The sequence below is a fragment of the Oncorhynchus clarkii genome, chromosome 20 (assembly GCF_045791955.1).
Source record: "Oncorhynchus clarkii lewisi isolate Uvic-CL-2024 chromosome 20, UVic_Ocla_1.0, whole genome shotgun sequence".
In the NCBI taxonomy this organism is placed as follows: Eukaryota; Metazoa; Chordata; class Actinopteri; order Salmoniformes; family Salmonidae; genus Oncorhynchus; species Oncorhynchus clarkii.
This window is the reverse complement of record NC_092166.1, coordinates 60,063,872-60,077,444: the sequence shown is the minus strand read 5'-3', so window position 1 is coordinate 60,077,444 and position 13,573 is coordinate 60,063,872. Positions and strand designations below refer to the sequence as shown.

At 42.7% G+C, this 13,573-nt stretch overlaps 1 protein-coding gene across 3 annotated transcripts in view; it reads right to left on the bottom strand.

Annotated features, from left to right (window-relative positions):
- LOC139375612 (carbonic anhydrase-related protein 10-like) overlaps positions 1 to 13,573 on the bottom strand; it is a 296,785-nt gene that overhangs the window by 130,244 nt on the left and 152,968 nt on the right. For all 3 annotated transcript variants that reach the window (XM_071117403.1, XM_071117405.1, XM_071117404.1), the window contains exon 5: positions 9,895 to 9,939. In XM_071117403.1, coding sequence (XP_070973504.1) covers positions 9,895 to 9,939 — 45 coding nt within the window. The remainder of the gene's footprint in view (positions 1 to 9,894; positions 9,940 to 13,573) is intronic.

Genomic DNA, 13,573 nt, shown 5'->3' with positions numbered 1-13,573 from the left:
TTTTGCTCAGGGGAGGGTTGTATGGTTTTTCCCTGGTTTACATTCACCCGTTGTATTTTTTTACTATGTAATTTATTCCATCCAAGCCAAATTTCCTCATCTGCTTGCGTGCGCCTCCCCTATATCAAGTTGCACTATGCTTTTCCGTGCTAACTACACCACAAGTTAATAGTCTACCAATATAAGCGTAGATAAGCAAAGAGGCCAGGTGCATCATTGCGCATGAAAGAACAGCGAAGACATGAGACATGGAGCTCAAAACTCTACTCCATTGATCTTTTATAAGGACAATACAAGTGTCCCACCCAGACTAGCATACAACACCACAATGCAATGAATAACTGTTTATTTGTTTTCCGTGCTACAAGAGGCTATAAAATGCAGTGAAAATGTCATTTGCATAACGGAGCAAAAGCACTGTGATTTGAACATTTCATTCCATTTGGATCAGTTGTGGGTCTACTCTCAACAGTATAAGGTCTAGAAAGGCACAGTAGCAGGTCATCCTGGCTGTACTTCTCATACTGAGATGCGCTGTGTGCTTGTAACGGTTTTCTTTAGGTGAAGTAGAGGCGGACCAAAATGCAGCGTGGTGGTTATTCATGTTTTTAATAAAGACAACTATACATGAACAGACTAAACAAAACAAGAAAAGTGAAAACCTAAACAGCCCTATCTGGTGCAACACAGAGACAGCAACAATCACCCACAAACACACAGTGAAACCCAGGCTACCTAAATATGTGTTCCAATCAGAGACAATGACTAACACCTGCCTCTGATTGAGAACCATATCAGGCCAGACATAGAAATAGACAAACAAGACATCCAACATAGAATGCCCACTCAGATCACACCCTGACCAACCAAAACATAGAAACATACAAAGCAAGCTATGGTCAGGGTGTGACACTGCTGCAGATCTTCATTCTCCCAAGTCGTCCTATAATATTGTGGCCACATATGCTCCTAGCAGGCCCAGTCATTCAGGAAAACTTAAAACACGCCCTGCCTCCTCCACGATCTGAGCGGCTGTTCCTTGCATACCTAGAACCTAGCGCTTCAAAATAACCGTAATATTTCTAATTTAACTTTTAAAACAAATTACCTTTTGTCTGTGGCATAAACACAACCAGTCACAATGTTTTAATCTGATTAGGTTACTTCAAGTCTCTTGTAGGCTATTCGCGCACGGTCATCCAAAATATAATTCCAGTATCCAAAATGTGCAGTGGGCCATTTGATGAATGGAAAGAGAAATATCTACAGTTGATGTCGGAAGTTTACATTCACTTAGGTTGGACTCATTAAAACTTGTTTTTCAACCACTTCACTAATTTCTTGTTAACAAACTATAGTTTTGGCAAGTAGGTTAGGACATCTACTTTGTGCATGACAAGTCATTTTTCCAACAATTGTTTACAGATGATTTCACTTATAATTCACTGTATCACAATTCCAGTGGGTCAGAAGTTTACATACACTAAATTGACTGTGCCTTTAAACAGCTTGGAAAATTCCAGAAAATGATGTCCTGGCTTTAGTCAATTGGAGGTGTACCTGTGGATGTATTTCAATCCTACCTTCAAACGCAGTGCCTCTTCGCTTGATATCATGGGAAAATAAAAAAAAATCAGCCATGACCTTAGAAAAAAAACTTGTAGACCTCCAAGTCTGGTTCATCCGTTATGTTTGGAGGAAAAAGGGGGAGGCTTGCAAGCCGAAGAACACCATCATCATGTTGTGGGGATGCTTTGCTGCAGGAGCACGTATACAAATACAGTGGGGCAAAAAAGTATTTAGTCAGCCACATTCTCATTTTGTCTGTCATAGTTGAAGTGTACCTAAGATGAAAATTACAGCCTCTCTCATCTTTTTAAGTGGGAGAACTTGCACAATTGGTGGCTGACTAAATACGTTTTTGCCCCACTGTAGATGGCATCATGAGGCAGGAAAATGATGTGGATATATTGAAGCAACATCTCAAGACATCAGTCAGGAAGTTAAAGCTTGGTCGCAAATAGGTCTTCCAAATGGACAATGACCCCAAGCATAGTTCCAAAGTTGTGGAAAAATGGATTAAGGAGAACAAAGTCAAGGAATTGGAGTGGCCATCACAAAGCCCTGACCTCAATCGTATAGAAAATGTGTGGGCAGAACTGAAAAACCGTGTGCGAGCAAGGAGGCCCACAAACCTGACTCAGTTACACCAGCTCTGTCAGGAGGAATGGGACAAAATTCACCCTACTTATTGTGGGAAGCTTGTGGAAGGCTACCGAAAACATTTGACCCAAGTTAAACCATTTAAAGGCAATGCTACCAAATACTAAATGAGTGTATGTAAACGTATGACCCACTGGGAATGTGATGAAAGAAATAAAAGCTGAAAGAAATAATTCTCTCTACTATTATTCTGACATTTCACATTCTTAAAATAAAGTGGTGATGCTAACTGACCTAAGACAGGGAATTTTTACTGGGATTAAATGTCAGGAATTGTGAAGAACTGAGTTTAAATGTATTTGGCTATGGTGTATGTAAACTTCCGACTTCAACTGTATTACAAAACAACAAAAAGTGTCATGTCATTGTCAAGCCAAGCCTTCAATACTGGGTAGGCCTACAAGGTAGGCTTATTTTCTGTTTGTGAGATTAACATTGTTAATTTGATTGTGGTGCTGAAAACGCAATCCATGATGCTTTGCTTATTGGGTTATGTGGGGCATTGGCACAGAAACCTGTCGGTGGAAACGTCATTTCATATATTTGATATGATTATTTAAAAAAATGTTATATCTGATTTCTACCTAGCCGATCATTGTCTGCAGCCAGCTCTGATCAACGTGTAATGAAACAGGCAGGGAGAGTTAGCTGCAGTGAAAAACCACACACATTTGCACCCAGGTATACCACGTTTTGAAATGGAGCTTTTTAGACTTTCCAGAGAAAAGTGACCCTAGAGTGTGGAATCATTAGGAGCGGTGAAGTTTACTGTGACACCCTGCTACATGTGAGGCCTTGGCAGCACCCAAACACTTGATTGATGAGAAAATGGCGCTGAATTTAATGCCTCTCCAAGTGGGCCAGAAACAGACTCACTACGCGTGCTTCTGTGCATGGCGTCAGCATGGGAGAAAAATATGGCAGCAAATTGAAAGTGGAAGAAAAAAATGTGTGTACCTTGAACTTTCCCCAAATTCATTTTGTAAATACAATTTGCAGGATGCTTGCACTGCAGAAAGAAATAGGTTCCCAGTTATATTAAAGAAACAAGAGCGGGGACTTTCTCCATGACAGATGTTAAGTGGAGCAGGGCTGATTTTCCCTTTAGGCTCCACCTGGTCCTGTCCCAGATGTCTCCGGATGTACCTGTCTGTATAACCTGAGGATACAGCTTTATTTACCCTGTCAACCTCTCTGAATCAAACACCCAAACTCCACTAGCTCTCTCTGCTCTGCTGAGCCAAATGCTATTTACCCATTCAGCGGAGATGTTCATTGTATTTCCAGTGATGTGGGCAAATGTAGTTTTTTTTATATAAGTTTTGTATTTTACCTTTCATGACTAGGCTGAGAGCAGCATGTTGTCTGGAGTCCAGTTGTAAAGTTACTGATGGTAAAGTCACTTGGTTTGAACCCAAGCTATCTGCGTGAGACAAGACTGGGTTAGCACGTTGAGCTAAAGCCTAGGCATTCACTTGGGGAGCAAATACAATACTTTAGGTCTCAGGACATTGGAAGAGAAAGAGAGAGAGAGAGAGAGACAGAGAGTGAGAGTGAGAGATAGACAGAGAGAAAATTAGACAGAGAAAGAGCCAGACATAACCAGACAGAGAGAAGGAGACAACACAGACAACCAGGGTGCTGATGGGAAAAATAATCCTGCAGTTGTATGAGGATGTGGAATGAGGAAGTACCCCCCAGCGGGCGGAACTTTGGGAGAGAATAAATGCCAGCGTTCCAAACAGACCCGGACCAGTATTAATCTCCTTGATAGCCTTGGAGCCCAGCGCGCATTAGAGGAAATAGCGTGCTAAGCCACAGAGCCATTCAATCTTCCCCTGGCCGGTCCCTCTGAGCTGCCTGCTACAAAGCCAAGACGACCAAGGCCCAGTGCAATAAGGAGTGATGGAGTGGGGCCCTAGCTACACAGCAAAAAAAAACATCCACTGAACACGTTTACATCTTAATCAGATCACACAATATAGCAGGTGTTGAAACAGGAAGGGGGAGCTAGAGGGGGACGCGATTAACTGTGACACATGAAGGGAGAAGGGGTTGGAGAAAGAGGGAGGGGGAGAGACAGGGAAAGAGAGAGAAGCAGAGAGAGCTAGGTGGAGAGAGGGGAGAGACATAGGGCATTTTACGTTATCACTGCTTTAGAGGCTGCTTATCGATGTTTAAAAAGGCTCTAGATCAGATTTCCAGGCTTTAATTGGAGCAGCATTGATTCGAGGTTGGATGCACACCATACCGGGTATTTGATGGTATTGAAATAATGGAAAATGTGTTCAAAGCCGTTGTAAAGAGGATTACAGTTTTTCTCCCTTATCAGAGGGGTGACATTGTTTTAAAGCCCAAATCCAAAGGGTCAGGGGGGTTATGGCAATGCTAGGTTTACTGATTTTGCATAACTGACCAATACCCGACTGGGTATTGAACCTGGGTCGTCTGCATGGCTCAAAACCGTGCTAGCCAGCGAGCTAAAGTCTATTTTTGAGCTCTGGTTGTTACAAGGTCCTTCCAATCTCAGGCAAGGTCTGTGTTGTTCACTGAACCACCTACAGTACATTTGCAAAGTACGACCTAACCTCCTTAAAACACCCTACAAGGCAGGATGAGATGTATTTCCTCTTTAGTTAACAGGTCGAGTTACGCTCTGCAGCCATGGGTCTCTGCTCAGAGTAAAATTGAAATCTCATGTTTTCCTAATATTCTCCAGACAAAGTCATCCATCTTTTAATCTGTTCTGAAGTGCGGTAGGGGCAGTATCAGCCAAGCTCCAACAACACACTGCACTCTCAAGGTTTTACTAGAAGTATGACAGATGAAGAGTCCTGCAGTACTGTACTTTATACACATATGCCACTAGGAGAAGAGAACAAGGGGAGGGGAGAGGAGAGGAGAGGAGAAAAGAGAAGTTGAGAAAAGAGGAGCAAACAAAACAGATGAGTACAGAACAGATGGGAACAGAATAGATAAGAAGAGAACGGAACAGATGAAAACAGAACAGATAAGAAGAGAACAGAACAGATGAGAACTGATAACAGATGAAAACAGATGAGAACAGATGAGAACACATGAGAAAAGAACAGATGAGAAAAGAACAAAACAGATTAACAGAATCGATGAGAATAGAACAGATGAGAACAGAACAGATGAGAACAGAATGAGAAGATAACAGAACAAAACTAAACAGTTAACTATTTGCTATACAATTCAAAAAGCACAGGAGGGATGTGTGTCCTCTATGAGGAAAGACTACAGTAGTCCTGTCAGGGATATCTCTATGCTATGTGTGAGTCAGCCTGATGCTTGTTAGCCTCAGGGGTGTAAAGAGGAGTCAGAGTTCAAGAGATGTCATAAAGAGGGATCAGAGGTCAAAGAGAGTGGTGAGAGGGAGGGTCAGAGAGAGTCAGCGCTAATGGACCAAAGCCTCAGCCACACACACACACACACACACACACACACACACACACACTGAATGTGACACTCATGCCTGTATGCCAGTACGCTCTGTGTGTCCCAGTGCACACATGAAAATGGGAGTGTGTGTGTACGTGTGTGTTTGCGTATATGTCACTGCATTCACCATAGCTGCCTGACCCCACCACTACCATAGCTGCCTGACCCCAACACTACCATAGCTGCCTAACCCCACCACCACCATAGCTGCCTGACCCCACCACTACTATAGCTGCCTAACCTCACCACCATAGCTGCCTGACCCCACCACTACCATAGCTGCCTGACCCCAACACTACCATAGCTGCCGGACTCCACCACCACCACCATAGCTGCCTGACCCCACCACCACCATAGCTGTTTGACCTCACCACCACCATAGCTGCCTGACCCCACCACTACCATAGCTGCCTAACCCCACCACTATAGCTGCCTGACCCCACCACTACCATAGCTGCCTGACCCCAACACTACCATAGCTGCCTGACTACCACCACCATAGCTGCCTGACCCCACCACCACCATAACTGCATGACCCCACCACCACCATAACTGCATGACCCCACCACTACCATAGCTGCCTGACCCCACCACTACCATAGATGCCTGACCCCAACACTACCATAGCTGCCTGACCCCATCACTACCATAGCTGCCTGACCCCAACATTACCATAGCTGCCTGACCCCAACACTACCATAGCTCCCTGACCCCAACACTACCATAGCTGCCTGACCCCATCACTGGCCTATGCCTCTACTTTAGTGATTGGGTCGGCTGATTTTCATTCCTGGACAGAAACCAAGATCTGCTGAAGAAAACCAAGATCCAGACCATGCTAATCCAGCATATTGAATTCATGAGTAAACGATTTAACCTCAATATTGTGGGACGCAGTAAGTGGTTGGGCTGAGCTCAATTTTGCTCTCTTACAGGGCTCATGCCCTCTCACACCTCCTTCCACCCACCCACACATACACTTAACCCCCTACCTGGAGACATAGAACGTTAATCAGCGCAGGAAAGACAAAGTGAGTTGATTCATTATTACGCACACCTGCCACCATCGTTACGAGACTCACCTGGACTCCATCACCTTCCTGATTAGCTCACCTACACAGTTGAAGTCGGAAGTTACATACACTTAGGTTGGAGTCATTAAAACTTGTTTTTCAACCACTCCACAAATTTCTTGTTAACAAACTATAGTTTTGGCAAGCTGGTTAGGACATCTACTTTGTGCATGACACAAGTAATTTTTCCAACAATTGTTTACAGACAGATTATTTCACTTATAACTCACTGTATCACAATTCCAGTGGGTCAGAGGTGTACATACACTAAGTTGACTGTGCCTTTAAACAGCTTGGAAAACCCCCGAAAATGATGTCATGGCTTTCGAAGCTTCTGATGGGCTAATTGACATAATTTGAGTCAACTGGAGATGTACTTGTGGATGTATTTCAAGGCCTACCTTCAAAACTCAGTGCCTCTTTGCTTGACATCATGGGAAATCAAAATAAATTGTAGACCTCCACAAGTCTGGTTCATCCTTGGGAGCAATTTCCAAACACCTGAAGGTACCACGTTCATCAGTACAAACAATATTATGCAAGTATACACACCATGGGACCACGCAGCCATCATACCGCTCAGGAAGGAGACGTGTTCTGTCTCCTCGAGATGAACATACTTTGATTCGAAAGGGGAAATCAATCCCAGAACAACAGAAAAGGACCTTGTGAAGATGCTGGAGGAAACAGGTACAAAAGTATCTATATCCACAGTAAAACGAGTCATATTGCGTTTAACATCGAGCAACTGCGTCAATAACAGTTTTGACGAATATCTTTGGTTATACCTGAAAAGCAGCTTAGCAAGAAAGAAGCCGCTGCTCCAAAACCGCCATAAAAAAGCCAGACTGTGGTTTGCAACTGCACATGGGGACAAAGATAATACTTTTTGGAGAAATATCCTCTGGTCTGATGAAACAAAATAGAAATGTTTGGCCATAATGACCATCGTTATGTTTGGAGGAAAAAGGGGGAGGCTTGCAAGCCCGAAGAACATCATCCCAACCGTGAAGCAAGAGGGTGGCAGCATCATGTTGTGGGGGTAATTTGCTGCATGAGGGACTGGTGTGGCAAAAGTTGTGGCAAAATGGCTTAAGGACAACAAAGTCAAGGTATTGGAGTGGCCATCACAAAGCCCTGACCTCAATCTTATAGAAAATTTGTGGGCAGAACTGAAAAAGCGTGTGCGAGCAAGGAGGCCCACAAACCTGACTCAGATACACCAGCTCTGTCAGGAGGAATGGGCCGAAATTCACCCTACTTATTGTGGGAAGCTTGTGGAAGGCTACCTGAAACGTTTGACCCAAGTTAAACAATTTAAAGCTAATGCTACCAAATACTAATTGAGTGTATGTGAACTTCTGACCCACTGGGAATGTGATGAAAGAAATAAAAGCTGAAATAGATCTTTCTTTCTACTATTATTCTGACATTTCACATTCTTAAAATAAAGTGGTGATCCTAACTGAATTAAAACAGGGAATTTTTACTAGGATTAAATGTCAGGAATTGTGGAAAAACTGAAACTTCCGACTTCAACTGTATCTGTCACTCCCTATGGTTCTTTCCCCAGGTGTTATTGTTTCTGTTCCTGTGTTTCATGTCTATATGCTACTCGTGTTTCTTGTTTTCTTCCCTGTTCAATTACTTATTAAATTCAATCCCTGTACTACTCTTAAAGTACATGTTGCTCGGTCTGGATTCCAATAGGAATAATATGACTCTTTGTAAACCAGCAAAATATGACTCGCTGATGTGGCATGAAAACCAGTAGTTTCAGGCCACTCTGTTAGGGTAAACCTGTTGTTGAAGAATGGTATAGTAAAAAAAAAGCAATATAACGCCATAAACAATAAAATAATCACTTGGTGAAGGCTACAGGACTGAAAGCCAATAAAAGCAAAAATCATGTCTCTGTCACTAGCGTACACAGTCATGGTTGGTACGGGTACTGCTAAAATTCACTCGATAACCCTGGGTTATAAATATGCAAATACAGTGTTAAAACAACACCCCAAAATGGGTTAGTAACACCACAGGTGTTAATTCCCTAACACTGAGAAAGTTGAAAGAATTTACCCATGGTATTTATTGACACTTTGAAAAGTGTTAGTTTAACACTGTGGGTGTCATCTCATCTCAAATTTGCTGTGTATGTTGTTTACTTTCCAGAGCTGGCTACACTTGGTGATGGGCAACAGGTACACACACTGTGGCAAGTAAGCTGAATTACTATAGCAACACACTTATTTTTTTATATACATATATTTTTGTGTCATTTCTATTTAGAGACAAAGTAAGCATCTCTTTTGAAGCTCATGGAGTTGAGATGTGAAATACTATGTCTCTTGGCTTTGAAATAGAAATGCTTATTATCCACTTCAGATGATTTGATTGCTTTTACCATAAGTCAGTGAACATGGTGGAATTGTAGCTAAATAACACACGGAGGCTTGATTTCCATTGCAGCATGAGTATCAATAACTGATTTGCTATGGCCTGTGAGCAAAGGCAGGCTGTTAAACACCAGGTCTGACACGCTCAGTGCCCCAAGCTGTCCACAGACACATTAAAGAATGAAATAAGCTTGTGTGTGTGTGAGAGAGAGAGAGAGAGAGAGATTAAATAAATAGCCCAGTTTAAAGAACCCAGGTTAAAAACAGTTAAGTGGTTAAAACTCAAACAGAGAAAGGGAGAGAGAGAGAGATTAAATAGCCCATGCACAGCCAGCTTAAAGAACCCAGGTATAAAACAGTTAGAACTCAGAGACAGAGAGAGAGAGAGAGAAGGGGTAGACACAGACAGAGAGAGGGTGGTGAATGGTAATTAAGACTTCATTATGCTCTTGTATTTTCAGCTCCTGGCTATAGTCTAGTCCCGGAGCAGCGTACTAGATCAGTGCCTTGTGCTGCACCAGGTGGCAGTCAAATGTGCTAACACTGCTCAGGTGTGGCGCGTGGACACACACACACACACACACACAGACACACACACAGACACACACACACACACACACACACACACACACACACACACACACACACACACACACACACACACACACACACCTGTACCTTCCCTCTGTGTTGGATCTAATAAGGGATAGAGAAGTAAGTGAAGCTCACTGCGTTCACACCTGACATGGTCCATCAGCGTTTCCTCCTTCTCTGCGGCAGATATTCTAATGCAAACAAATAGAACATCAGAAAATCATCAACATGTTCTCAATATAAAATCAGAGTTAATATGAATGTTTTTTGTGGCAGTGAGACCACGGTTCAGAAAACATCACGGTGTCAGCTGTAGGGCAGGACGGTAGGAGGGTCGCTGTTGGGCAGTGGTGCACCGTTTCCCGTATGGGCTCATGCCGCCAGTAAGCTCCTGGTAACCCCTGGTGGAGCCGGTTCTGGCCAGTGAGCCGGTGCTAAGTCTCCAGCGGGCGGTGGGATGAAGGGAGGATGATGGCTCAGAATGAGAATAGCACAGCGGAGAGGATGGTAGGGTTTGCTTGCTCCCCTGCCCTCTCTCTCTCTCTCTGTCTCTCTGGGCAGGACTTCTCTCAGATCCTGCTCAATCTGATAGGGAATGTGTGTGTGTGTGTGTGTGTGTGTGTGTGTGTGTGTGTGTGTGTGTGTGTGTGTGTGTGTGTGTGTGGTCATCTGTTTCTGTGTGTGTTATGGACAGTTAAACAGAGCTCTGATAAAAGCCTGCAGGCAAATGCCCTGTATATGAATAGAACATAGGAAACATGCACCGTGCATAAACTCCCCATCCAGGTCACGATTACCTAACCTAGATGTCAAACTGACATCCAGGACTGAGCATAACTCTATAAAACCACTAGATTACTCCTCATGACCAATCCATTACACTGAATTGAACATTACATTACTAGCCCAGGAAATAAAACACTTACGTACATGACAATTCTGAGAGCACTTCTTCCAAGGATCCTACGTGGTCGAGTAGTAATCTCCGGATCAGCATCTAATAGCTAGCTAACAGGACTAAACCATGTGCCTTTAGAATGGAGAAGAGGGATTCTCATAATGTGATGATCAGTGCAGTGTTTCCCCACCTCGTAAAGAGCTAGCAATAACTCTCAACAAGACACAGTTGGCGCCAGAGGACATAATAACGAGTTAACAACACGGAGAGTAGTGTGGCAGAGCATACCGAGACTTCTGCGAACCATAACACAAGATCTGCAGATTTTCACAACTTTATTCATTTACTTAATCATGGGGCTACAGACGACAAGCAATCATACATTTTTGGGGACTTATTTTTGATAATAGTGATCAACACATTGTTCATGGAAATAGCAATGTCTTGTATCATAACATTGTGCGCTGTCTCTTTACCCAGCTTTGCATGCAGAGCCAGTTGATTCGGTGAAGGAGACATGAGGCAAAGATACTTTTTTTTACCAGTATCTCTGCGTGAGGGAGATGATCAAGTGAATGAACGAAGTTGTTAAAGTCTGCATATTTTGCGTTATGGTCCCAAATGTAAAGGAAACAGATTGCTTTTTATCTGTAGCCCCATGAAACCAGTCAAAACAAGCTCAACAACTCAATGCATGCACACACCCCTATTGAAGATGCATTCACCTGTATTGTGAATAGGCCTAGGATACATCTTGAGTTACCTAGTTTAGAAATAGAGGTTTACCATTCAAATATATTATTATCAGTATGTTACTATGTAGTTACATTGTTAAAAACAATTTACATGGATTGTATTATTGGATCATTGATTAATTGATGCATACATGGCTTTCTCTGCAAAAATAATATATACTGAACTCAAAAGACCCCTAACGATTAAACAGCATTAGCTGAGTTCATCTCTCCGGATCGAGTGCCATTCTGTGACGTTGGCTAATACACCTTCTTTTTTGTTGTTGCCGGGGTACCGTTGTGGTATCAGTTTGGTATTGAGCATGGTGATGGTATCGAGTATCGTGATACTGAAATCTGAATCTGAAATTCTGGTATCATGACAACACTAACGGAGAGTGCGCTCGACAAGCCACAGTTATGACATGAACAATATGACTGGAATAGGGATGGAAATAGCCGCACATTATTTAATGCTTCCATGTAGACCCTTTCCTGTCTTTGCAAACATTGCAAGATGGTGGAAGAACACGGGGAGTTCTTATAGAACGCTAGCAACAGCAACAACAAAAAGCCTCTATTTACATGTTGCTTATGAGTGCATTTCACACTACTTTTTTGGATTATAATTAGATTGTACGGCTCGTTTTTTGTCATCATCACAAATCAACTGCATTATACTTAAAAAATGTCTACTTCAACCAGTAAAATGTCTCTCTGGCTAGATTTTTGCTATAGCCTATATCAATGAGTGTTAACATTCTAGCTAACTTCTGCATCCCAAATAGTTATTTTGCAAAGATCACAACCAAATATAATATTCAACCAAGAATCAAAACATCGTTGTGAGCGTTGTGTGACAACCCCCACATAAAGTTATTTTGTTTGGAAGTAATAATGTTGAATGGGCGCAGATGGCAATGGCTTTCTTACTGCAGTCAAGAGTTGTGCACATCTGTACATGACGTCAGTTTGTCGTGTACTGGAAAGGGGTCTATAGTTCATTGCAACATTTTGACCAGAAGGCTATATTGGGCCTTGACTCCAACCCAGTGAGTTTGAAGTCCAAAAATACAGAACTGCTTACAGTGTGCAAACCCCACAAAACTAGCTGGTTTAACACTGCTGCAGCACAAAATAATGTGAATTCATTACATAGCTCTTCAGAGCGTTGGATGGTCTGAAACGAAGAACTCAGCAGCAACATCAAGGCCTGAGAAGCATCCTTATGCTCTCCCAGCCTGGCTCAGACAGAGATATATTCAGCACAGAAAAAGCTGACACATCCACACACAGAACAGAAGTTAACACTATAGGCATAAAGTACTGGAAATAAACACAGGAAACTCTAGAGGATTTGCATTTGGGCTGGTTTGAATCCCAGAGCCGACTAGGTGAAAAATTTGTCGGAGTGCCCTTGAGCAAGACACCTAACCCTAATTGCTCCTGTAAGTCTCTGGATAAGAGTGTCTGTTAAATGACTAAAACACTACATCTACATTGTAAGATAACGTTGACATGATTCCAAGACTCTACTACTGTTCAGAAACAACTGAACTGAAAGGAACACACTCAGAGTACAGTACAAGCAGAAAACGAAAGAAAAGTTTTGTTTCAGTAGTTGTAGATGTTAGTACAATACAAGTAGCTGTCCTTCAACTGTCATTAGCAATGAACGATCTGAGAACAACACTTATTTCTTCGAGTTTCACTGCGGAGAGGAACAACATCACAGCACGCGATGGAGAATGGAAACTGCACCTCAAACTGAAGGACATAGATCTGTGTGTGTGTGTGTGTGTTTTGTGATTGCGTGCGTACCTGTATGTGTGTGTGTGTGTGTGAGCCCTTGTGTGACTGACAGCTCAGATATATGCAGCTTTATGCATTTACCTCTGGGGTGCACTTACTCTGGGGTGCACTTACTCTGGGGTGCACTTACCCATCTCTTTCACCACAATTCCAGGTAAATGTAAGTATTTTAGGCCCTGGAATAGCAGCTGTATTTCCAATCCTCAATAGCAGCCATCAATTATAATGCAGTGGCTACACACTTAGAAAATAAGATGCCTCAAGTGTTCTTTTGGAAGGGTGATGGTTCTATGTGGGACCATAATGACTCAAAGCACCCTTTGAGGCCTTCAATGGTTATTTGCAGTTCAGAAAAGGGTTCATTCCTCTTTTTGTGATAAT